At 37.6% G+C, this 27,656-nt stretch overlaps 2 protein-coding genes across 3 annotated transcripts in view; one reads left to right on the top strand and one right to left on the bottom strand.

Moving 5' to 3' along the window:
* The window catches only part of MAP3K7CL (MAP3K7 C-terminal like), a 96,251-nt gene that overhangs the window by 7,818 nt on the left and 60,777 nt on the right, over window positions 1-27,656 (bottom strand). The window lies entirely within an intron of this gene.
* Window positions 20,577-21,147, top strand: LOC132365527 (glycine cleavage system H protein, mitochondrial). The gene has a single exon (XM_059922238.1). It carries the CDS (start codon window positions 20,585-20,587, stop codon window positions 21,104-21,106), a length of 522 nt encoding a protein of 173 aa, XP_059778221.1. The 5' UTR covers window positions 20,577-20,584; the 3' UTR covers window positions 21,107-21,147.

Here is a 27,656-nt window from a genome sequence, read left to right as displayed (position 1 = left end):
AATGGATATTAGTAATGGAAATATCTAGTGATCCCTAATTGAGAAATTAAAGCTGTAGTTTACTAAGAAAAATATAGAAACCCTGTGGCTTGGCTAAATCTATGAAAAGAAAAGATCTTTTAGTGAAGTATTATTGTTAATAGAAAACTACATATATTCCACACATTTATTGTCATTTTTCAAAAAATTATACTAAATCTTACTACTTAACATAGAAACTCTGAGTTGGAAAGGTCATTTAAGCTAAATCAGCCCAACATATATATCAGCAGGAATTCCCTCTGCTACATTCCTAACAAATGGTCATTCAATAGTCCATATCTTTGCCTCCATTAATTATAGAAAGCTCTCCTTAATATTGACTTTAAAACTGCCTCCCTATAACATCGATCAAATTCTTCCCTAGAGACAAGATAAAACAAGTCTGGACCGAAATAATTAGCCTGTTTCTCATTAATTTCCTCTTCTGCACATTCCTAATTCTTCTATTTGATCTACTAGAACATAGTTTTCAGACCCTCCCTGCTGGGCCATCATTATTTGTGTGCATTCCAGCTTAGCCACTGACCCTTAAAATGTGATGGTCAAATTTTCACACAATACTACAGCTATGTCTTGACCATTATAGTTGTTATTCAACAAACAATAACTGAGGATCTATTAAATGCAAGACACTGGGAATATAAAGGGGTATAAAACACAGCATTTAGAACTCAGATCTTCTGGGGAATATCTGCAGTATAAGACTGGGTTAAGTTTCTGGCAGCCATGTGGTATTTTGGTCTCACAGAAAATTCACAGTTGACTGATTTGTCCATGTTTTATTTTTGTTTTCTCAAAAACTGCTGTCAACAAAGATTTGTGTATCTTATCATTGTAAAAGTGACCTTTTGAAGCTGACAATAGGAACTAACATATTTCATGTCATTTTATAGCCAGTTGTCCAGCCTGTTGAGATCATTTCAAGCCTCTCATCCCAGCTTTGTAAACTGCACATTTGTAAATTTTATACATAAGGCTTTTATGTTGATGTCCAAGTCACTGATAAAAATTTTCACAGGAACAGTCCAAGAACAAAGAACAGTGGCATGTCTGGAGAAATTTACTGCCAGGTTAAACTCCCTTGATTTATAGCCTCCCACGTGATTGTCCAACTACCTGAAACGGCGTCTGTTTGTAGCATCAACGATCCTGCATGCCTCCATCTTGTTCTTAAGATTATTCAGATAGCCTTTATCCAATGCAGTACAATAATAAAGATTGCCAAGGGTTTATTTATGCTATTTATATTTACTTCTATGGGAAGAAGAAAAAGAAGAACTGTACAGATAGCTAACTGATAAGAAAGCCAAAGGAGGAACCAACCACACAAACAACAGCAGAAACAGTCCATAAAGAAACCACAGGGCTCCAATAGTGGGGCACACCACCAAATCATGTGTAAATGGTCCTGAGAATGCAGAAATCTTTATCCCTTTAGAAAATGTCCATCTTTCTGGGAAACATGCTTCTTCACTCTCCCAGGAATATTGTGAAATAATTTGGGGTGTGAAAAAGGGACACACGGTATAAATGTTATAGGATGTAGATGCAATGATTATAGACATGGAGGACACCTGCCTGGGTCATGGAAGACAGTCTTCATGGACTCTGGCAAGAGCTGATCATTTTTTGGACAGTATTGAGACTTGTCCTTTTTGGTTATCAAAGGTAGTTTTAATTTGAAGTTGTTTCTTACTTTATCTTCTTCTATGTGGATTTTGATCCAGTGATGACAACTGGAGTTCCCAGAGCTAATAAGTATATACTTTGTCTGCTATTTTTATGATGATCATAAAATCTGGGATAAAAGAAAATGGGAGTTTACTTTGACCTATTCTTAGCAAATATATGTTAGTCTTTTATTGATTACCATCTTCTGTTCCAAGAGTTCATCAGTCATCTATCTAATAAATGGTTCTAGACGTCTCAACTCTATTTTTTAAACATTTGCACATTACCAGGTTTCTCTTCCTTCTCCAATTTCCTAATGTCTCTGACAATACATCCTGAAGACCTTTATACTCTGAGAGGCAATTTATCTATACTGGAGGCATGATCACATTTAAGATCACTTGAGGCTCTCTTACTCTCTCTTTCTAAATCCCAGGGTTGGTGACAAAGTGGAAAGAAAACAACTTTGGATTCAGAAGATCAAATATCAAACTCCTGGCTCTGCACCTGTTAGTTGTGTGATTCGGGGCAAACTGCTAACCCTAACAAGCCTCATTATGTTTCTCTGTAAATTGTAGATACCTCATAATTCACAGGGTTACCATAAGAATTAAATGAAAATATGCAAGCAAACCAAATAAATTTTAAAAAATCAAATAAAATCCAGCAATATATATAAAAAGAGTTATATAATATGACTAAGTCGGTTTTATCCTGGAAATGCAAATGTGGGTCAGTCAATGCAATCCATCATATAGAGAGCCTATAGAAGAAAAACCACATGATCTTATCAACTGATCAGAAAAGGATTTGACAAAATTCAACATCCATTCTTGATTAAAAAGACAAAAACAAAAACCTCTCTGCAAACTAGGAATAGAATCAAACTTCCTAAACCTGATAAAGGGAGTCTTTGGAGGACCTTCAAGATGGCGGAGGAGTAAGACGTAGAGATCACCTTCCTCCCCACAAATATATCAAAAATACATCTGCATGTGGAACAAGTCCTACAGAACACCTACTGAACGCTGGCAGAAGACCTCAGACTTCCCAAAAGGCAAGAAACTCCCCATGTACCTGGGTGGGGCAAAAGAAAAAATAAAAAACAGAGACAAAAGAATAGGGACAGGGCCTGCACCTCTGGGAGCGAGCTATGAAGGAGGAAAAGTTTCCACACACTAGGAAGCCCCTTCACTGGTGGAGACGGGGGGGTAGGGGAGTGGGGGGTGGGCGGGGGGAAGCTTCGGAGCCACAGAGGAGAGCGCAGCAACAGGGGTGCGGAGGGCAAAGCGGAGAGATTCCCGCACAGAGGATTGGTGACGACCAGCACTCACCAGCCCGAGAGGCTTGTCTGCTCCCCCGCCGGGGCGGGCAGGGGCTGGGAGCTGAGACTCAGGCTTCGGTTGGATTGCAGGGAGAAGACTGGGGTTGGCAGCGTGAACACAGCCTGAAGGGGGGCTAGTGCGCCACAGCTAGCCGGGAGGGAGTCCGGGAAAAAGTCTAGAACCGCCTAAGAGGCAAGAGACCATTGTTTCGGGGTGCGCAAGGAGAGGGGAACCAGAGCACCGCCTGAAGGAGCTCCAGAGACAGGCGCGAGCCGCGGCTATCAGCGCGGACCCCAGAGGCAGGCGCGAGCCGCGGCTATCAGCGAGGACCCCAGAGACGGACATGAGATGCTAAGGCTGCTGCTGCTGCCACCAAGAAGCCTGTGTGCGAGCACAGGTCACTCTCCACACCGCCCCTCCCGGGAGCCTGTGCAGCCCGCCACTGCCAGGGTCCCGTGATCCAGGGACAACTTCCCTGGGAGAACACATGGCGCGCCTCCGGCTGTTGCAACATCACACCGGCCTCTGGAATGGCAGGCTCGCCCCGCATTCCGCACCCCTCCCACCCGCTGGGCCTGAGTGAGCCAGAGCTCCCTAATCAGCCGCTCCTTTAACCCCCTCCTGTCTGGACAAAGAACAGACACCAGAGGGCGACCTACATGCAGAGGCAGGGCCAAATCCAAAGCTGAACATACATATTGATAATTACCTTAAATATAAATGGATTAAATGCTCCCACCAAAAGACATAGATTGGCTGAATGGATACAAAAACAAAACCCGTATATATGCTGTCTACAAGGGACCCACTGCAGACCTAGGGACACATACAGACTGAAAGTGAGTGGATGGAAAAAGATATTCCATGCAAATGGAAATCAAAAGAAAGCTGGAGTAGCAATTCTCATATAAGACCAAATAGAGTTTAAAATAAAGACTATTACAAGAGAAAAAGAAGGACACTACATAATGATCAAGGGATCAATCAAAGAAAAATATATAACAATTGTAAATATGCACTCAACATAGGAGCACCTCAATACACAAGGCAAACGCTAACAGCCATAAAAGGGGAAATCGACAGTAACACAGTAACAGTAGGGGACTTTAACACTGCAGTTTCACCAGTGGACAGATCATCCAAAATGAAAATAAATAAGGAAACACAATCTTTCAATGACACCTTAAACTAGACGGACTTAATTGTTATTTATAGGACATTCCATCAAAAAACAACAGAATACACTTTCTTCTCAAGTGCTCATGGAATATTCTCCAGGATAGATCATATCTTGGGTCACAAATCAAGCCTTGGTAAATTTAAGAAAATTGAAATCCTATCAAGTATCTTTTGCAACCACAACGCTATGAGACTAGATATCAATTATAGGAAAAAACTGTAAAAAATACAAACACATGGAGGCTAAACAATACGTTAATAAATAACTAAGAGATAACTGAAGAAATCAAAGAGGAAATCAAAAAATGCCCGGAAACAAATGACAATGAAAACACGACCACCGAAAACCTATGAGATGCAGCAAAAGTAGTTCTAAGAGGGAAGTTTATGGCAATACTATCCTACCTCAAGAAACAAGAAAAATCTCAAATAACAACCTAACCTTACACTTAAAGCAATTAGAGAAGTAAGAACAAAAAAATAACCCAAAGTTAGTGGAAGGAAAGAAATCATAAAAATCAGATCAGAAATAAATGAAAAAGAAATGAAGGAAACAATAGCAAAGATCAATAAAACTAAAAGCTGGTTCTTTGAGAAGATAAACAAAATTGATAAACCATTAGCCAGACTCATCAAGAAAAAAAGGGAGAAGACTCAAATCAACAGAATTAGAAATGAAAAAGGAGAAGTAACAACCGACACTGCAGAAATACAAAGGATCATGTGAGATTACTAAAAGAAACTATACACCAATAAAATGGACAACCTGGAAGAAATGGACAAATTCTAAGAGAAGCACAACCTTCTGAGACTGAACCAGGAAGAAATAGAAAATATAAACAGACCAATCACCAGCACTGAAATTGAGACTGTGAATAAAAACCTTCCAACAAACAAAAGCCCAGGACCAGATGGCTTCACAGGCTAATTCTATCAAACATTTAGAGAAGAGTTAACACCTATCCTTCTCAAACTCTTCCAAAATGTAGCAGAGGGAGGAACACTCCCAAACTCATTCTATGAGGCCACCATCACCCTGACACCAAAACCAGTCAAAGATATCACAAACAAAGAAAACTAGAGGCCAATATCACTGATGAAGATAGATGCAAAAATCCTCAACAAAATACTAGCAAACAGAATCCAACAGCACATTAGAAAGATCATACATCATGATCAAGCAGGGTTTATCCCAGGAATGCAAGGATTTTTCAATATACACGAATCAGTCAATGAGATACACCATATTAACTAATTGAAGAATAAAAACCATATGATCATATCAATAGATGCCTAAATAGCTTTTGACAAAATTCAACACCCAGTTATGATAAAAACTCTCCAGAAGGTAGGCATAGAGGGAACCTACCCCAACATAATAAAGGTTATATATGACAAACCCACAGCCAACATCATTCTCAATGGTGGAAAACTGAAACCATTTCTACTAAGATCAGGAACAAGACAAGGTTGCCCACTCTCATCACTATTATTCAACATAGTTTTGGAAGTTTTAGTGACAGCAATCAGAGAAGAAAAAGAAATAAAAGGAATCCAAATTGGAAAAGAAGAAGTAAAACCGTGACTGTTTGCAGATGACATGATACTGTACTATACATAGAGAATCCTAATGATGCTACCAGAAAACTACCAGAGCTAATCAATGAATTTGGCAAAGTAGCCAGATACAAAATTAATGCACAGAAATCTCTTGCATTCCTATGCACTAATGATGAAAAATCTGAAAGAGAAATCAGGGAAACACTCCCATTTACCATTGCAACAAAAAGAATAGAATACCTAGAAATAAAACTACCTAAGGAGACAAAAGACTTATATGCAGAAAACTATAAGACACTGATGAAAGAAATTAAAGGAGATACAAACAGATGGAGAGATATACAATGTTCTTGAATTGGAAGAATTAACATTGTGAAAATGACTATACTACCCAAAGCAATCTACAGACTCAGTGCAATCTCTAACAAACTACCAATGGCATTTCTCACAGAGCTAGAAAAAAAATTGACAATTTGTATGGAAACACAAAAGACCCTGAATAGCCAACGCAATCTTGAGAAAGAAAAACGGAGTGGGAGGAATCAGGCTCCCTGACTTCAGACTATACTACAAAGCTACAATAATCAAGACAGTATGGTACTGGCACAAAAACAGACATATAGATCAATGGAACAGCATAGAAAGCCCAGAGATAAACCCACACACATATGGTCACCTTAACTTTGATAAAGGAGACAAGAATATACAGTGGAGAAAAGACAGCCTCTTCAATAAATGGTGCTGGGAAAACTGGACAGGTACATGTAAAAAAATGAAATTAGAACACTCCCTAACACCATATACAAAAATAAACTCAAAATGGATTAAAGACCTAAATGTAAGGCCAGACACTAGAAAACTCTTAGAGGAAAACATAGGCAGAACACTCTATGACATAAATCACAGCAAGATCCTTTTTGACCCACCTCCTAGAGAAATGGAAATAAAAACAAAAATAAACAAATGGGACTTAATGAAACTTAATAGATTTTGCACAGCAAAGGAAACCATAAAGAAGATGAAAGACCATCCTCAGAATGGGAGAAAATATTTGCAAATGAAGCCACTGACAAAGGATTAATCTCCAAAATTTACAAGCAGCTCATACAGCTCAATATCAAAAAAACAAACAACCCAATCCAAAAATGGGCAGAAGACCTAAACAGACATTTCTCCAAAGAAGATATACAGATTGCCAACAAACACATGAAAGGATGCTCAACATCACTAATCATTAGAGAAATGCAAATCATATCTACAATGAGGTATCAATCACCTCACACCAGTCAGAATGGCCAACATCAAAAAATCTACAAACAATAAATGCTGGAGAGGGTATGGAGAAAAGGGTACCCTCTTGCACTGTTGGTGGGAATGTAAATTGATACAGCCACTATGCAGAACAGTATGGAGGTTCCTTAAAACACTAAAGATAGAATTACCATATGACCCAGCAATCCCACTACTGAGCATATACCCTGAGAAAACCATAATTCAAAAAGAGACATGTATCACAATATTCATTGCAGCACTATTTACAATAGCCAGGACATGGAAGCAACCTAAGTCTCCATCGACAGATGAATGGATAAAGAAGATGTGGCACATATGTACAATGGAATATTACTCAGCCATTAAAAGAAATGAAATTGAGTTATTTGTAGTGAGGTGGATGGACCTAGAGACTGTTATACAGAGTGAAATAAGTCAGAAAGAGAAAAACAAATACCGTATTTTAACACATATACATGGAATCTAAAAAAAAAAAAAAAAAAAATGAATGGTTCTGAAGAACCTAGGGGCAGAACAGGAATAAATATGCAGATGTAGAGAATGGACTTGAGGACACGGGGAAGGGAAAGGGTAAGCTGGGATGAAGTGAGAGAGTGGCATTGACCTATATACACTACCAAATGTAAAATAGATAGCTCGTGGGAAGCAGCCACATAGCACAAGGAGATCAGCTCCATGCTTTGTGACCACTTAGAGGGGTGGGATAGGGACAGTGGGAGGGCTACCCAAAGGGAGGAGATATGGAGATATACTTATACGTATAGGTGATTCACTTTGTTATACAGCAGAAACTAACACAACATTGTAAAGCAATTATACTCCAATAAAGATGATTAATTAATTAATTAAATTAATTAATAAAGGGCATGTTCAATAAACCTTTAAATATCATCATACTTAATGGTAAAAGAATGAGTGCTTTTCCCCTGAGATGAGAAATATGCCAAGGATATAAACTCTTATCATTTTTATTCAACATTATACTAGAAGCCTAACATGTACAATAAGGTAATAACCAAAAAAGCCTACATATTGGGAACAAATACATAAAACTCTCCTTATTTGCAGATGATATGATTGTCCACATAGCTAATCCCAAGGTGTTTACAGAAACAACAGCAACAATTACAGCAACAGCAACAACAGTAAAACTCCTCATAATAAGTAAATTTATGATTGTCACATGATACTAGATCACCACCCAAAAATCAATTGGATTTCTATCTTCTAGCAATAAACAATCACAATCCAACATTAAAATCACAACACCAGTTACAATAGCTCCAAAATGTAAATAGGTATAAATCTAACAAAACATGTGCAGAATCTGTTTGCTAAAAACTATAAAACATTAATGAAAGTAATCAAAGAGGACCTAAATATGTTGAAAGACTTACTACGTCCATGGATTGGAAGACTCAACACTGTAAAGATATAAATTCTCCCTAACTGATAAATAGATTCAATGAAATTTAATCATTGATTAAATGATTAATCATTAATCATTTAATACATTTAAATGAAATTTTATCTAAATTCCAGCAAAATTTCTGTAAATATAGGCAAACCAATTTTTACATTTGTATGGAATAGTTAAAACAATTTTGAAAAAGAAGAATAAAGTTGGAAGAATCATGCTACTTTATTCTAGTATTTCCTAAGAATTTACAGTAATGAAGACAACGTGGTACTAGTGAAAGTTTAGACATATTGAAGGATCAATTTCCATTGAGGATGCAAAATTAAACCTACACAAATATGGCCAATTAGTTTTGACAAAGTTTCAAAGACAATTCAGTATAGAAAGGTAGTCATTTCAGTTAATGGTATTGGGATCATTGGACGTTCATATGCAGAAAAAGATACAATAGGCTATACTCCAATATAAAATTAAAAGTTAAAAAAAAATACAAATGAACTTATTTACAAAACAGAAGCAGACTTATAGATACTGAAAATAAGCTTATGGTTACCAAAGGGGAAATGTGGGAGGTGGGAGGAATAATTCAGGAGCTTGGGATAAACACATGCATACTACTATATATAAGATAGATAACCAACAAGGACCTACTGTATAGCATAGGGAACTCTACCCAATATTCTGTGATAACCTATATGAGAAAAGAATCTAAAAATGAATGAATCTATGTATATGTATAATTGAATCACTTTGCTGTACACCTGAAACTAACACATTATAAATCAACTAAACTCCAATAAAATTAAAATTTTTTTAAAAATTTAAAAAAAGGAAAGCAAAGCATCTTCTCGCTAGAGGAGTCAAGACTCATGGCCAACAAGAAGAATGAATGATATTTTTAAAAATTAAGAAATGGTATGACAACAGTGAAAAGAAACTGTATCATATAGGAGAAGAAGAAAGAAAATATAATATGTAAATATTAAAGAATCTAACCTAGAGAAAACAAAGCAAATAAGAAACAGAGGGAAATTTTTCAGAAGAGCTTTAAGTAATAGAATAAGTCAACAACAACAACATGAATTTGACAATATAAGAGCACAAAGATTAGAATATAAAGGATACTATAATATGAAAAGGGAAAATGCTTTTCTTGGAAATAAAATGAGGATAAAAACGATGTCATTAAATATAAGCAAGATAAGAACAAGAAACAAATTAAGACTGAAAGAGCAAGAAACAAAATCAACTTACTTATCTTTAGAAAAATGTTATGATCACCACAGTAATGTAAAGGAACATGGGGTACTTAAAGAAACAGAGAAACTGCTAACATAGTTTCTCTATATAGGCCCCCAACAAATATATAATTGGTGTCCTAGAAGAATAATAACAAGTGGAACAAGAAAAGAATTACAAAGATATTATTGCAAGACAGTATCCCTGAAACAGAGAATGAAATCTGCACAATGAATGAACATGAAAATTAGGTACAGCATTCTTTACATTGATATATGTCCCTTTAAGTTAATGAACTTCAAGAATGAAAAAATAATTACTGAGGCATCAGAAAAAACTAATCACCTCCAAGGGGAAAAAAAATCAAGCCTCAGACATGTCAACATTTCATGCTCAACTGTAAATGAGAATTGTCTGCAGTGTGCTGTCCAATATGAGAGCTACTAGCTTCACATGGCCTTTGAGCCCTGAAATGTGGCTAGTTCAAACTGAGATGTGCTGTAAGTGTAAAATACGTGCTTGATTTTAAAGACTTACTATGCAAAACAGAATTTAAAAATCTCATTAATAATGTTTTATATAGACTACATGTTAAAATGACATTTTGACATATTGGGTTGAATAAAATTTATTATTAAAACTAATTTTACCTGTTCTACACATTATTTTTGTTTTGTTTTGTTTTGTTGGATTTTTTTAATAGCAATTTATTTTATTCTCATTAAAAGTTCTATTTTTTTATCATCTTTATTGGAGTAATTGCTTTACAATGTTGTGTTAGTTTCTGCTGTATAACAAAGTGAATCAGCTATATGTATACATATATCCCCATATCCCCTCCCTCCCACCCTCTCTATCCCGCCCCTCTATGTTGTCACAAAGCACCGAGCTGATCTCCCTGTGCTATGCAGTTGCTTCCTACTAGCTATCTATTTTACATTTGGTAGTGTATATATGTCCATGCTACTATCTGACTTTGTCCCAGCCACCATGGAGAACAGTATGGAGGTTCCTTAAAAAACTAAAAACTAAAAATAGAAAACTATAAGTCAAAAAGAGTCATGTACCACAATGTTCATTGCAGCACAATTTACAATAGCCAGGACTGGAAGCAACCTAAGTCTCCATCGACAGATGAATGGATAAGGAAGATGTTGCACATATATACAAGGGAATATTACTCAGCCATAAAAAGAAATGAAATTGGGTTATTTGTAGTGAGGTGGATGGACCTAGAGTCTGTCATACAGAGTGAAATAAGTCAGAAAGAGAAAAACAAATACCGTATGTTAACACATATACATGGAATCTAAAAAAAAAAAAAATAGTTCTTATGAACCTAGGGGCAGGACAGGAATAAAGATGCCAACTTAGAGAATGGAAGGGTAAGCTGGGACTACACATTATTTTCAATGTGACTACTAGAAAAATTTAAATTACATATGTGGTTAGCATTATATGTCTATCAGATAACATTGACCTACACAGTTCTTTAGGAAAGAATATAATAACCACCCAAGGTGTTTTAAAGTAATTTTTAGCAGGCATACATTTTTTAATATAAAAAAAGGAAATTCAGATCTTATAAAACTTTACTGAAGAAACTCCTTGATGAAATTCAGAAAAGAATCAAAATAAAGGACTCAAAATTGAAGAAGTCATGGTAAAGAGGGCTAGTGATGAGCACTGTATCCATTTAAATGTAATAATACCAAAAAATACAGGAATTACGGTTACAAAGCAGATTATAAGTATTATAAATCTTGATAATATAAAAAGTAACAATATAACAGGGGTCAACAAACTTCCTGAAAAGGGCCAGATAGTAAATATTTTAGGCTTTGTGGGCCATATGGTCTCTGTCAAGACTATTGAATTTCACTGCTGTAGCTCAAAAGCAGGAATGGATCATACATAAACAAATGGGTTTGGCTGTTACACTAACACTTTACTTACAAAAACAGGGACATTTGTCCCCATCAAGACTACTCAGTTTCACTGCTGTAACCCAAAAGCGAGGCTAGACAATACAATAAAAAAATGAGCATAACAGTTGAGCAAGTTACAATAAAACTTTATTTACAAAAACAAGCAGCAAGCCAGATGTGGTTGTAGTTTCCTAACGTTATAACAGAGGGAAGGGAAAAGAAATGTGGTACAATAAAATCCCCATCTTCATAGTGAGTGTTTAAAAACTATCATCTAAAATTGAAATATATTGTTTTTTTAAACACATAAAATCCATTTTTTAATTTTATATAATTTCCTTTAAAGAGGACTTTTCACAGAAAATAATATCTTTGGAGATTAAGAAATCAGTCTAAAATTCATTTATTTCCTCCATTTCACCTAAGTTTGATTTTATCTATCAGTTCAATTCAAATAATGTTGAAAAAATTTCTTATTTAAGAAAATTACTCATAGATTCTTTTCTATGTCACAGGATTAATGTATTCCTTCACTGTTGCTGTTTAACTTTTTTTATAACCACATCCCCAAAAATGAGTATGATTACATTTCTTTAAAATGGTCATTGAAAAATATTTTTACCCATCAATTTCACTTGCAACTGAAAAACTTCAGAGTATAAAATAAGCAATTGTGTTACAATTACGATCTGCCATGTGGGTCTAACATTCTCCAGATTTGACCCATCAGAACCATCCCTGCTTTTTCTCTGAGCTCCATACTGTTTTTCTGTAAAGCGTTAGCTATACTTTAAAATAAGCCACTGTTTTTGTTTTTTCAGCTTAGGCTCATTGGTCATCTCAGGTCAAATATCCTGATACTCTGTGATCCCCTCTCATATCATCTGACCCTAAAAATATATCCCTCCAAAGTCAAAGAATGTGTTTTTCTCTTCAAGTCATTTTGACAGGTATCCAATTCCTAAACTAAAGAATTATAACAAATGGAATTTAGGGCGTGAAGACCACTGAGGGGAGAAAATCCTTTCATCAAGACCATTGTGTCCAGTCACCATTTCTGCTCTAGTTTTTGTCCTTTAGTTAGGAAAAAAAAAAAAGAGCCCATTCTCTGAAGGTAGAGTCCTGTTCATAGAACACAACTAAAATCAAAAGGGACTTCCCAGTTCTCTGAGAAAAACAGCAACTGGAGCTTCATAAGAAAGTGCCAGTAACTCATAAACAACTCAGATATCTTTTACAAGGGAGATTAATTTCCAAAACGATAAATCTTTTGCCTGATACTTGTTCAAACATGAACTCAAACTGCCTGAACCCTTTACCAGATACTGTCTTTCAGGATAATTTCTTTTTTTAATGCTTGAAAAATCTTACTACAATTCCATGCATGGCTAGAGCAACTTGAGCAAGGTTGCCAATCATTAATTAAATGCTAACTATTTAAATGTTAATGATTTTAATAACTTCTACCATGTATTTGAACATTAATCCAAATATAATGGTTCAGGCCTAAAAAGAAAAAAAGAAAAGCTTTTTAACCTGATTAATCCCCATAATCCCTCACAAGTAATCTCATCTCAATAACCATCCATTTTCTGAAAATCGCCCTCACTATGATAGAACCAGTTTATCGTAGAAGAAAAATGAAGTTCCCCATACTGTCCCAATTATATCTATTTTCTTCTGATCTCATCATGGTTCTTAGGCTTTGTCGTCTTGGTGGCAATGTATATTGTGAATTGTAAATTTTTATGATAGATATATTTACTCAAAGATCATTCAAATACTTAAAAACAATTGACTCTTGAAGAGAAAAATCTATTCCGGACTTCAGATAGGATAATTCTCCTGCACTCCTTAAATAGTAAGGTACATCATCAAACCCAAAGTGCCAAACACTCAGGGTCCCTACAGAAATAGTCATTGTGTTTGTTCAGCTGCACATAACCCCACCTATCTCAGCCCCATGCATGCCTGGTATATTTAGTAACCGTTCAAGTTGCTTATCTTTCTTTAGCATATTCCTTAATAATCCTAAGTAAGAAACTTCTGCCACTCTAAAAATGTTTGCCCATTTTGCTTAGAGTCAATGAGTCTTTTGGTTTGATATTCTTTCACCCATGCTCTGACTCAGAGGAGTTTATCACTTCTCCACAAAATTCCATTAAAGGAGTTTAGATATGAGATTGTATTAGCAATGTAAGAATCACCGGTGTCTGCATCCACAAGAGTAGCATTGTGGTAACCACCCAAAGGCAATATGAGAGTCAGAATGGCTGGGCCAATGAAGCCCGTTGCTTTGCTGCAGGATGTCTTGATTTTTACATCTTAGTCAGTGATGAGGAGAGGAGTGAGTAAGGGCTATGGTGAATTTGTATTAATATATCCAAAATATTGGTAGGTGCTTTCTGGATTCCAAAGAAAAAGGATGAACTACTAAATAATTTCTAATGAAGCCTCAACAAATTTTTGTTCCAGGAAGACAAGGAGAAGTTGCTGTATTTGTTCTTTTTTTTTTTTTCAATTATGAATAAAGAAGGAAATAAAAAGGAACACAGGTATTTAAACAGCAACATCTGAGATCTAGATTCAATTCTGGAAGGATGTTTAGATCCATCAGTTAAATATAGAAATGATTTACTGGATGAGTTTGTAAACTTCCCACATGTCAGGGTTTTAAGATCCTGAACAGTCATTAGAAAACAACCACTTACTCTGGACTTACAAATAATCACTTTCAAAAAAAAAATCATGGGTCCAAAAACTTTAATAAGTCTCCCTCACTAGTACTGACAATCTGTCTAATACTATGGTTACAAGCATGGCTTCTGAGCCAAACTTCTTGAGCTCAAATCCAAGCTCTGCCATTTATGAGCTTGGTCAAGTTATTTATGAGCTTGGTCAAGTTAATCTTTTGGTGACTCAGTTTCCTTGTCTGTAAAAGTATCCACTTCAAAAGACTGTTGTAAAAATTAAATGTGTTAATTTAATGTGCCTGGTGCATGGTGAGCATTACCTGTGATGGTTGCTATATTTTTATTGCACATCTCACTTTTCACTTCTCACCAGGATAAAATACTTTGTTTAAATTTAATTTGCTTAATGTCTTTATAGATGTAGCCTACTATGGTAACCTGGCATAAAGGCAAAGAGAGGTGAATTATTAAATTCTATTATTCTTCATCTATTCACTCACTTTATGTGTTCACTCATTTATTCATCTGGCGTGTATCGAACATCTATCATGAACCCTGTAGAGTGTAGGACCCTGAGGGCACAAAGGCAAATAAAATATAATCTTCAGGGAACAAGAGCAAGGCATGTATGCTACTAAGCACATCAATGTCACAGGTCTTATGATAGAAGAATGAACAGTGCACAGTGGAGGTATGAGTGAGGGAAAGAAGAATTCCACCCTGGAGAAGCGTTAGGAAAACTCCATTGAAGAAGGGTCCTTTGAGCTGAGTACTGAAAGATGAGCAAAGTTTCCCTGGGGTCTGGGTCAGTTTGAGAACAGGTTCTTCTACATGCTCAATACAGTAGCCTTAAAAAAAAAAAACATAGCCCAGCTTGAAAGAAGGAAAAGGGAACAAACCTGTAAGTTCAAGACATGAGAGGGAAATCAAATGCAAAGAAGTCAATCAAGCTGACTTAGCAGCCTCCCAAGGGGTTGTCAGCCCTCCTGAGGAATGGAGGCTGCGTTTTAATGTCCAGGCAAGAAAAAGAAAAGGATACAGCCCATGTGAGGTGGAGAGCTGAACTGAGATCTCTGCACTTAGCCAAGGCCATCTATGAAAAGGTAACTAGAAACACTCTACCCACAAGCCTAGAGAAGCAGCAAGTACGTTTGCCATCTGCCTGAAAGTCAGAGTGGGGAAAAATTTGAAAACCCCAAACCCAAGCTACACATGTATGTGAGGGTCCAATTTATATTTTCCCCATGGTATCAAAATCCCAAGCTAAGACATTAGCATAAAGCTGGTGTAGGACCCAAGAAACCACTAGAAAACTAGTCAAATTGGTACTTCCACTGCCTAAAGCACTACTCCCATGGGGGAAAAACTAACCCCTAATGAAGATGATCTCAAAATAAAATAAAAATAAAACATATCATACAGGGACTTCCCTGGTGGCGCAGTGGTTAAGAATCTGCCTACCAATGCAGGGGACACAGGTTCAAGCCCTGGTCCAGGAAGATCCCACATGCCACAGAGCAACGAAGCCTGTGCACCACAACTACTGCGTCTGCGCTCTAGAGCCCTCAAGCCACAACTACTGAGCCTGCGTGCCACAACTACCAAAGCCCGTGCACCTAGAGCCCATGCTCCACAACAAGAGAAGCCACTGCAGTGAGAAGCCTGTGTACTGCAAGGAAGAGCAGCCCTGCTCGCTACAACTAGAGAAAGCCTGCGTGCAGCAACAAAAACCCAACGCAGCCAAAAACAAATTAATTAATTAATTAATTAATTAAAAATAAAATATCACACAGAGACACACTAGGAATCAATCCATCATCACAAGACAGAGTCAGTAAACGTAACAAATGGAAAATTCACATTACAAAGACTAGATATGATAGATCTGAGCAAGACTTTAAAATAAATATGTTTTAAATAACCAAGGAGATAAAAGAAGGGATAGAAACAATGAGAGAACAGGATAATGATGCAAAAAGACGAAAAGCAGAGGTTAATGCAGCATGGTCCCTTTAGATAATTACTTGGAACTCAGCACCTCTAAAGTGGGTAGGTGGGTGGGGAGTGGAGAGATGTGGGGTGATTGTGTGTACTGGTGGGGGAGCAGATGGGGGAAAATGGAGAAGATGCATCAAGAGATAACCCCTGAGAGGTGGACAGGATCAAGTTATGCAGGGTCTTGGATGACATCCTAAAAAGTTTAACTTTACCCCTTAGCAAAGGGAAGACTTCGAAAAGTTTTAATCAAGAAAGTAATGAATAGATTTCTTTTAGAATGTTCTCAGCAGTAATTGGAGAATGCTTGAAGGGAGATAAGAATGAAAAAATGGAGACTACGCAGAGGATTTTTTTACAGTAGACCATATATCTTTAGTTCCAAACTGAATTTACAGGCCCAAGGAACATTCATATACACTAACCAGAGTTCCAAACTTGGATTGCTCTGCAAGCACCAGCAGAGCCCCAGAAGCTGCAGGACTGCTCCCAGCTTTAACGCACGTGGAGCACTTATGCTTTCAAACTTTCCAGATATTGGGGGTACAGAGAGAAATAAAACATGAGCTCTGTGTTTCTCTCCTCCAAGTTCTCACAAACTAACAAGAGAATGAGACATGAACATAAATAATCATTACACACTGTGATGTATATAAGAGAGGTACGAACAGAACACTCTGGAGGCTGGGGCAGAGGGCTGTAGACAAAGGCATTACAGAAGACGTTTGAGTTGAACCTTGAAAGAAGAATAAGAACATTCAAGGTAGAAGGAATTTTGTAACTGCAAAGGCTCATCAATATGATGTAGTTTCAGGAAGACTTCCAATGAACTTCATATAGTGGTGATATTGTGTCATATGAGTCATCATGCTGTGTACGTGAAGAATAAAGCTTTACCTTCAGGGAGCTTCTAATGTAACAATAATTCTTTTTTTTTCACTTTTTTATATTTTTAATTATAGTTAATTTACAATATCTTGTTAGTTTCAGGTATACAGCATAGTGATTCAGTTATGCATATATTTTTTTTCCAATTCTTTTCCCTTATCAAAATATTGAGTATAGTTTCCTATGTTATACAGTAGGTCCTTGTTGATTATCTATTTTATATATAGTAGTGTGCGTATGTTAATCCCAACCTCCTAATTTATCCCTCCCCCTCCCCCTCCCCCCGCTTTCCCCTTTGGTAACCATAAGTTTGTTTTCTATATCTGTGAGTCTCTCTGTTTTGTAAATAAGTTCATTTGTATCATTTTTTTTCTAGATTCCACATATAAGTGATATAATATAATATTTGTCTTTCTCTGTCTGACTAGAATGATAATCCCTAGGTCTATCCTGGTTGTTGTAAGTGGCATTATTTCATTCTTTTTATGGTTAAGTAATAATCCATTGTATATATATATATATATATATATATATATATATATATATATATATATACTACATTTTCTTCACCCATTCATCTGTTGATGGACATTTAGGTTGCTTCCATGTCTTGGCTATTGCAAATAATGTTGCTCTGAACATTGGGGTGCATATACATTTTCAAATTAGAGTTTTTGTATTTTCTGGATATATACCCAGGAGTGGGATTGCTGGATCATATGGTTATAATTCTTTATTTTGGTAAACCATAAACATTTTACAAGCATTACACACATTCTCTTATGTTATCCCCACAATAACTCTGCAAGGTTGGTCTTATTCTACCCATTTTTGAGATGAAGAAATTTATTAACTGAAAAGTAATTAAAAACAAGTGTGTGTTATCATGGTAATGGGTCCACAGTAGTTCCAGCTCACAGAGAAATTCACAACTGTTGTGGTCAGTTGTGAACCTAGACCAGAACACCATGTTTTTCTTTCACTCTTCCTGCTCTGACAAGGTGACTATAGGGTGGCAGAATATGCCACCCCAAAATATGCCACTTCTGGCATAAGGATTATTTTGAGCTGAAGGCAGTTGAGAAGAAGCGGATATAAGAAAAGTTCTCTGTAATCCTCCTATTTGCCTAAAAGCAGGACATAAATTTACAAAGGTATCCCCTCTCCCTTCTCTACCAGGAAGGAAAAAATTAATCACCAGAGATAAGTTAGGTTCTTATCAGCCTGGAGAAGGCACCAGGGGGATCCACATAACAAACTTTACTAATTAGCCTTTATCTACCATTAGTTCCCCATATATTTGCCTTCCTACAATTTACTGCCCTAGAAGCTCAAAGTCCTTCTCCTTTGTCTTGTCATGTTTCTAAAAATGCAGTTAATGTTCCTTCGCTAAGGTGCTATATAAGCCCAAATTCTGCCAACCTTTTGAGTTACTCATCTCTGAGTATTCCCATGTGTAAGTGTGAAACACATGCAAATAAATCTGTTTGCTGTTCTCTTGTTAATCTGTCTTTTGTTTGTCCAATTTACAGAGCTCCAGCCAGAAAACCCAGGAGAGTAGCGCAGAAAAAAAAAATTCCCCTCCCCTGAAAGTACTCCACCTCTGTTCAGCGGACAAATCCAGAACTTTTGGATGGTGGGTTGTCCAGAGACAACAGATTACTGAGGGCGAGTTGATCTCAAGAAGAGTGTGGTATTGACACCCTCCACGTCCTGGTCCTTCCTTCTACTCCCTGGTTCCACTCTGATGATTCTGCGGCCTCCAGACCTTCCTCTCATGTACCAATCACCCTTTTGCTATGTTCTCCTCATGGTCTGAGTCTCAGACTTATATGGTGTTTACAAGCAAGCATCTGAAACTGCTTACGTGGGTGTTTGATTAGAGTCTGGGAGTGCCCCTGGGTTGAAGTGAAGGTAAGACAGAGGGAAAGGGAAATATCAGGTTAATATTCAAAATAACCTCTTCATTTGTGTTGCAGCCTACAGAGGAAATTGGAGATCAGAAAAGGAACCGCTAATTTAAACTTAGGAAATGTGCCAAGACCAGAGCTGGGCTGGGATGGAAAAGAGGCATTTGGAAAGGAGAAAGAAGCTTGTAAGTCTGAGGACTGGATGGGACCTGAGAGATCTTGGGAGTCTGTCCTCCTGTCACCTTTGCATCTTGACCTGGTGGGAAGAGACACGTAAGCAAAGATCCAGTTTGGACCAAATGGAGCCCTGAGAGGAGGCCAACCTAACAAAAGATGTCATTAATGTCAGGAAATGGTGGGAGAACAGGAGGACTCAGAGAAATATAAATCTGTGAATAATGAGAATTTCCTTTGATAAACAGAGCCAGTGTTAAAATTTTATTAAGTACATAATTCTTGTCCATTAAAGCGTCCAATCTCTTAATGACCTGGGAGACCCTAGGGGAACAAATTGTTCTTAAGAATGTACTATTTTTTTGAACAGCTGATATTCATTGTATCCTCCTACTCACAAGCACATTAGAGTTAGTGGGACTTAAACTGCTCTCTCTTCGAGGGGAAGCTACCTCTTGGTTGTAAATTACACATCTTTGATTGAACATCAAATCTGCTAGACCACTAGCAAACTATTGAGAAAATTAATATTCCACCAGAATATACTATCATTTAAATCTGTAAACATACTTTGAGTTCTGGGGAAGAACAGCCATAAACAAACTCTTGGTGTGGAATTAAGTCAAGTCAGTAAACCACTCTTAGTTTAGTGCAGGAGCTGGCAAACTTGAGATCCCTAAGGCCAAATCTGTGTGCCACCTGTTTTTGTAAATAAAGTTACATTGGAACACAACCATGTCCAATCATTTATGTATCGTCTGTAACTACTTTCCTGTTACAATCGCAGAGTCCAGTAGTTGTGAAAGAGACTGGATGGCTTGCAAAGCATAAAATATTTACTACCTGGCCCTTTACCAAAGAGTTTACCAGCTCCTGGTGAGTCGTAGATTTGTTGATTGCAATATGTGATTAGGAATACATCCCGATCCTACCTATTTTCCTCTCCCCAATAAACATTTATTGAGCACCTATTCTGTAATAGGCAGTGAAATAAATAGACACTGCAGGGAGAGGGGTACAAGGATGAAAAAGAGAAGGTTCCAGCCAGGAAAACTCTAAAGGCTGAGAAACATGAGTTATTTCAAATTGTGTGCTAAGTACTGAGATAGAAATATGTGCTGATATTATGAAGGCAAAAAAGGAGGAGAACTTACCAGAAACTAGAGAAGGAACTCTGGAGACATCAGACCTCAGCCAAATGACAAAGGATGAGTAGAAGTTAGCCAGTGAACGGGCTAAAAGGAAACAGATGGGCACCCCTGCGAACATGGCGCTGCGAGTGGCGCGCAGCGTGCGGGCCGCGATCTGCAGCCTGCGCGCCATCTCTGAGCCCAACGCGCCCTGCCCGCCGCGGCCCTGGAGACTGCGGGCGGGCGCCGTCCGGGCGCTGCGCACCGGCCCCGCTCTGCTGTCCGGTCGTAAATTCACAGACAAACATGAATGGGTAACAACAGAAAACGGTGTTGGAACAGTGGGAATCAGCAATTTTGCACAGGAAGCTTTGGGAGATGTTGTTTACTGTAGTCTGCCTGAAGTTGGGACAAAATTGAACAAACAAGAGGAATTTGGTGCTTTGGAAAGTGTGAAAGCGGCTAGTGAACTCTATTCTCCTCTATCAGGAGAAGTAACTGAAATTAATGAAGCTCTAGCAGAAAATCCAGGACTTGTCAACAAATCTTGTTATGAAGATGGTTGGCTGATCAAGATGACACTCAGTAACCCTTCAGAACTAGATGAACTAATGAGTGAAGAAGCATATGAGAAATACATAAAATCTATTGAGGAGTGAAAATGGAACCCCTAAATAAACTAGTTTGAAACAAAAAAAAAAAAAAAAAAAGGAAACAGATGGCACAAGAGCCTATTGTGACCATCAAAAGCCAAAATTTGTCTCTTTGCATTTCTGCTGTAACAATCTTTACTGAGATAATAGATACCTCAGGCTGGAAGTGGGTGGGAGGGGTCTTGTACATTTCATAGTTTGCATAGCTGACATCATAATGACTACTTAAAGACTAATGAAGAGGAAAGAAAGAATGAAAAGCTTTAATATTAAACTTGTGTAAAAAGAAGCTCTTGTCTCCACAAAACTCTAGTTTTATTTTTAAAAGCCACTTAGAACTTATTGATAAATAATTCTACTTGCAAAAAGTATAAACAGCATATTTTTTTAATGTGCAAAAGTCTGGACAACATCCACTGTTGTAACAGAGTACGAAATAAAACTTCTTCTACCTCATTTTTGCCCAAGCCCCCAAAACCAATTCAATAGGTGGCACAAAACCTCTAGAAGAAATTCTTTGTAAACTTGTCTACATGGTATGAATTGGAGAGAACAAAGCAGGTCCTAAGCACCAAAAGTATCTCTTCCACCAGCCACCATAGTGCCTTAAATTCTGGTCATTAGAGGCACTCCTGTGGATTAACACAGTAAATTTCCAAAGGCCGTTTACTGTTCAGGTGTGTACATTTGGTACCCAAGAGGTATCACACACAAATGTCTTTTCTTTCACCAAAAACACTAGCGGGAATTTTTTTTTTTTTCTGATTAGCAAATGAAAAGGAAAACCTAAGACAAAAGACACACAAATCCTGCCAGGGTTTAGGAGGCTAGAAAGATCTGTAGCTTGAGATACTGCATTGGAAGATGTAAATGGATTATACATTATAGAAAAGGACCAGAGTACAAATAGGAAGCATAAAGACTGAGGGCTTGTTTTTCCATATGGAGTGTCTGTGAATACGTGTCTGTGTGTTTGTGCTTCTGTGTCTCTGTGTTTGGCAGGGGTAGAGGTTACAGAGGGAAGGAAGGCAGGTAAATATATCCTAAGCCTAGTGAAGGTATTTCCACTTATTAGTGTACAACATGGACTATTTGGAGGTGATTCAGGGTTAACAAGAGATGAATATTAGTATTTTTCCATTTTGAACATCATACGCTAAGGGTTAGGAAAAGTTTTTTTATGCATTTATAGTTCTTGCTCTTTATAAATCATGTACCCCATCATTTTGGGATTGCTTCCACCAAATGCCCTTTAATTCTCTCCATTTCGTGAGGGTTATCACAGTGTGTCATTTCTCAAGTCCTAAAGAGAAGTGTTAAATTATCTGTGCATGAGTCACCGAGAAGTGACTCAAAACTCATCTACCCCACATTCTTCCAGCTTCTCTACAGGAGGTGTAAGGAGATTAATAAGGATGTCTTTGCATGTTTGTCCTACCTCCCCACGGGAGAGTGGGAAGAGTGTTTTTCTCTCTTTCTCAAGCTGTCTTAGTCAGTTCTGGCTGCTATAACAAAAATACTGTAGACTGGGTGGCTTAAATAGCACATATTTATTTCTCACAGTTCTGGAGGCTTGGAAGTCCTAGATTAAGGTGCCAGGCAATTCAGTTCCTGGTGAGAGCTCTCCTCCTAGTTATGTGGTAGACAAAGAGACGGGAACCAAACTCATTTGTGTCTCTTTTTTTTCAGGCATTAATCCCATCAAAGGACCCCACCTTAATGACTTAATCACCTTCCAAGGGCCCCACCTCCTAATACCATCACAATGAGGATTAGAGCTTCAACAAGATGAATTTGGGGAAGACACATTTAGTCCATAGCACACAAAAGAACCAGTTATAGAGACAGGGGTGTCTTGCAGGAGGGATTATGACATCTCACCACCACTACTCTCTCCCCACTGAACCCCACCCCCCGACAGCTGATGCCAACTAAGTTGGAGAAACTCCTGGACCCCGCAATGGCATGGGTCCTGAGTGGAGTTTCTCAGGGAAAAATGAACTAGAGTTTCCTGGATTTGTGGGGAGGGATACAGGTGCCTGACTCTCACCTGTCAACATCTAATGAGAGGCTGGGCTAGGGCTCCCTCCTAAGCAAAGTGAAGAGAGGGCCCACACCTGCAGACTCCATCTGGAGCCAGGTGAGGAGTGTTCTATGGGTTAAATGGTCATTCTGGAAGGTAACCATCTTGAGAAGTCTTGAGTGGACCCTATGAAGGGAGACTGCTTGACAGAGCGAAGAAACCTTTGTAGAAGAGGCTGTGGGAGGAGCTCCATCAGAGGAGGTAGCTAAGCACAGCTCATAAGCAGTCATCCAGACACGGGGTTTACTTCGTAACCGGAAGGTCTTGAACTCAAAGCCAGAGAACGAGGCAGCGCGCGAGGGCCCTTTGGGCATTCTCACAAACCACTGCAGGAGAGAAAGTGTTGAGTGTGCATTTGGGCCTCTGTCCCCAGAGGGCCCAAGACACCAAACTGCAGCAGTGGCAGCAAGCTAAGCTTTGCCTATCCTCTGGCACTCCCCACCCTCCTGCATCCTACTCTGGAGGCATGAGGAACAGCCGGTAGTCAGCGAAAGTGGAGGTGGAGGGAGTAAAGAAGCAGACCACACAGCCCTGCCCCACATGCAGACCTCCAGGCCCAACAGACCTGAGCTAAGGTTGGGGGGGAAGGGGGAGGGGGGTTGAAAGAAGATTATTTTCTACTTTGCCTCCTGAAAAGTCCAGCCCATTCAAAACGGGTTCTATATCCAAAGCACAATTATCAAGCAATGGGACTGGTCCCCTTACATGGTGTATAAACCAATCCGGAAGGAAAGGCCCAAGGAAGATGATGTTTAAACACCATTAGCGTTCCATTTAAAGCAAGGAAAGAACTCGCAGGGAGCCAACCACTGCTGCTAGTTCATTTTCTGAGGTCTTTACTGGGTGGCCAGTAAGCAGTGTACACATCTGAAAACGGAGTCTCTTAATTAGTCTAATTTCAAATTTTAAATGCCAGCCAGAAAAGGATAAAATATACAAAAGGTCTTGGTAAAGTCGTTCAAAAGTAGTATAAAGAGAAGCAGAAGATGGAAGAGTTACGGTAGCAGCAGTGATTTCCCAGCACCAGGCTCATGTGATTTTCAATGTACTCAGATTTTCCTCCGTCCTTTTTCTGGACACCAGTAAAGCCTTCCCCAGAGACTACCGGTGTGAGGGTGTCTTGGACTTTATGTCAAGCACTCCTATCATTTGTATAGCATCATCTAATGGACCACTTATGTTACTATTTCCAAGAATATAACTCTAAACAATGGTTCTACAAGTATTATGAAATTTGTTCTCATCTGAGGTACAAAAGGGCTTTTTTCCTACATATCAATACATCAACTAGAGAATAGCATTAAAAACTTAAAATGTTGCTGTAAATTTTAATTTAACAAAGGAAAGAAAATATTCCTAGGGCTGCATTGTTCAACATATTACATGTAGCTATTTAAATTTGAATTAACTAAAGTTTAAAAAATTAAATAAAATTCAACTACCATATGACCTAGCAATTCCACTTCTGGGTATTTATCCAAAGGAAATGAAATAACAGTCTCAAAAAGATATCTGCACCCTTGTGTTCAATTGCAGTGTTGTTCATAATAGCCAAGACATGGATCAGTAAATAAATGGGAAAGGAAGATGTGAGATAAATAGATAGATAGATAGATGTATATACATATAGATATAATATACACAATAAAATATTATTCAGCAATAAAAAAGGAGGAAATCCTGCCATTTACCACAACACGGATGGACCTTGAGGGCATTACGCTAAGTGAAATAAGACAGAGGAAGGCAAATACTATATGACTGTAGGATCTTAAAAAAAATTTTATATGTGGAATCTTAAAAAAAAAAAAAAAACTCATACATACAGAGAACAGACTTGCAGCTACCAGAGGCAGAATGTGGGAGGGGTAGGCAAAATGGGTGAAGGTGGTCGAAAGGTACAAACTTTTAGTTTTAAGATAAATAAGTCCTGGGGATGTAAGGTATGGCATGGTGACTATAGTTAACAATACTGTATTGTGCACATCTCAAAGTTACTAAGAGAGTAGATCTTGAAGTTCCTATTGTAAAAAAAAAAAAATTGTAACTATGCAGTGATGGATGCTAACTCGATTTATTGTGGTAATCATTTATATATATATCTCACATCATTATGTTATACACCTAAAACTAACACAGCGTTACATGTCAATTATATTTCAATTTAAAGAAATAAATTTTTAAAATTTAAATAATCTTTCGGTCGCACAAGTCATGTTTCAAGTGTTCACAAGCCACATGTGGCTAGTGGCTACCACATTGGACTGTGTAGATATGGAACATTTTCATCATTACAGAAGGTTCTATTGGACAATGCTATTTTAGAGTTTCAGAGCCAATCATTTTTGACACTGAGAAAACACTCCTTTCTCCTCTGCCTGACTAGATTCTTAATATCTTAATCTTCAGTGAATTGAGATTTTATAAAGTATGAAGGTACATGATATCAGAAGCTTGTAAGAACAGAATATTATTTCTTATTTTAGAGACAGGCCAAGTTCCCTTGATAACTCTATTTTTAAACAGCCTTACTAAGGCCAAAAGACATGTAGAAATCCAAAGTTGCAAAACTTTTTCCTAGAAGCCTGAATGCCTTTCAGATTGCTTACAAACCATAAAAATTCAGCACTGGGAGATTTAAAATGTTGAATTAATAACCTCATGCATTCAGCTTTTTCTCAGACGTTTTCATGGCTTCTCTACTAAGCATACAATGCACTTCTTTGTATTACATTCTTTTCCCATATTTGTAATTTTCAATTCCCTTTTGCATGATACATATTTTAATGTATTAAGGCTACATTATTTGCTGATGTGGATAGATATTCATGCGAATATTACAGAAAAGAGAACTTTCAGGAACATTTTTGGAATTCTGTCATCTTAGAGTCTGATAAAACTAGAGACTTTTTATTTGCTTGGAACAAGAAAAATTATGAGTTTTGACTATTTTAAAGTTCATTATACAGCTCTTCTTCTCCACCAAAGAACAAGCTGAAGAAATCTTTGTCAGAGTCTAAATTTTTCTCTAATTACTTCCTCTGGAAAGACTTGGAAGGTTGGGTCATCAAAAACAACATTCGTTGTCTAGGGAAGACATGTTCAAATCTCAGAAATTTTATCTACTATTTAGCCAGAATATGTTATTTAATCTGTCTAGAGTGGGAAAATCTGTGTTTAACCTATAAAGTCTCATTATGATTTTTTTTAAACTGTCAACAGATTATAGGGAGACTGAAAAGACATAGCTTCTTTATAAGCAATATGGCCGCCAACACAGAGTAACACCTCCATGTTCTCCTGGAGCACTGAAGCCCACAGGGAAACAACCTGGATAGAGAATTCTACATACGTACTTGTGTGATGTTTACTGCGGCTACCACTGCACAGTTCTGGCGCCAGACTTCTGAAAATAAATTATTGTGATGAAGAATGTTATTTTTCACATATGCAGAATTTTTTTTTAACTCTTAGGAACCTTTTTTAAATGGAAAGGGATCATTCATACACCCCCCCGACCCGCATTTCTTACAGTTAAAGAAAGACAGAGAGACTGAGTTTGGAAAACTAACGGGCAATATTCAACAATTTGCAAAACGTTTATTAATTTCTAAAGTTTACTGCAGTCCTCTTAGTGTTATCCCAGACCCAGCATGGGTTTATATAAAATAAACTACCAATGATATTAGAATCCAGAGGAAGGAAAGAGTATCAAAGATTTGGATTGAAATGAACGGTCAAGGTTTTGAATTTCCAGGAAGGGAAGCATTGCAATGAATTCTAGATGGAGTAGGCAGGGAGAGAAGGAGGTGACAGGAATGAGCTAACTTCTGTCAGGAAGAGTAATAATGCAAAATGCTGTCATCAGTGATTTCAGACTTTAGAGTGCACCGGAATCACATCTTTCCAAAATGTAGCTTTTAATAAAATAAGTCTGGATTAGAGCCTGAGATTCTGCATTTCTAACAGACTCCCAGGTAATCCAATGCTTTGCTTCCATAGACCACATTTTGAGTAACAAAATTGTGATAGATTCAACTACCACAATCACTAAATAACTCACATTTATATTGATGCTTTGTTGTCTAAGATCGGCTTTCATATGTTTTACTTCATTTGATTCTAAATGAATGAAACAGGATTCTGTGAGTATCTGCTCTTATACATCACCTCAAATCTTCTACATTGCCTTTCCCAAACTGAATGTGATTAGCTATGCCGGCAATAAAAATGCTCCACACTCAAAGAAGCTTGAAAAATGTTGAGTTAAACACAGTTAGATAAATTCCTTTACTACAAGCCTTTCAGAGCCTTTAACACAGATGTACACTATGAATCTTCAAGAAAGAGAATTGATCACACATAATGCTTTCTTCATAGTAAAGCTATTAATACTTCCTGGAGTAGCTTCCCTATGCTGTGAATAATGAGGTTTTGAATACAAGTTCGGAGGTCTCATTGGTTCTTAAGTTC

The sequence above is a fragment of the Balaenoptera ricei genome, chromosome 4 (genome assembly GCF_028023285.1).
Source record: "Balaenoptera ricei isolate mBalRic1 chromosome 4, mBalRic1.hap2, whole genome shotgun sequence".
Taxonomy (NCBI): Eukaryota; Metazoa; Chordata; class Mammalia; order Artiodactyla; family Balaenopteridae; genus Balaenoptera; species Balaenoptera ricei.
This window is presented reverse-complemented; position numbering and strand designations above follow the sequence as displayed.

Bases quoted from the DNA above. Each gene is read 5' to 3' on its own strand.
- LOC132365527 (XM_059922238.1), top strand. From the start codon at position 20,585: ATGGCGCTGCGAGTGGCGCGCAGCGTGCGGGCCGCGATCTGCAGCCTG.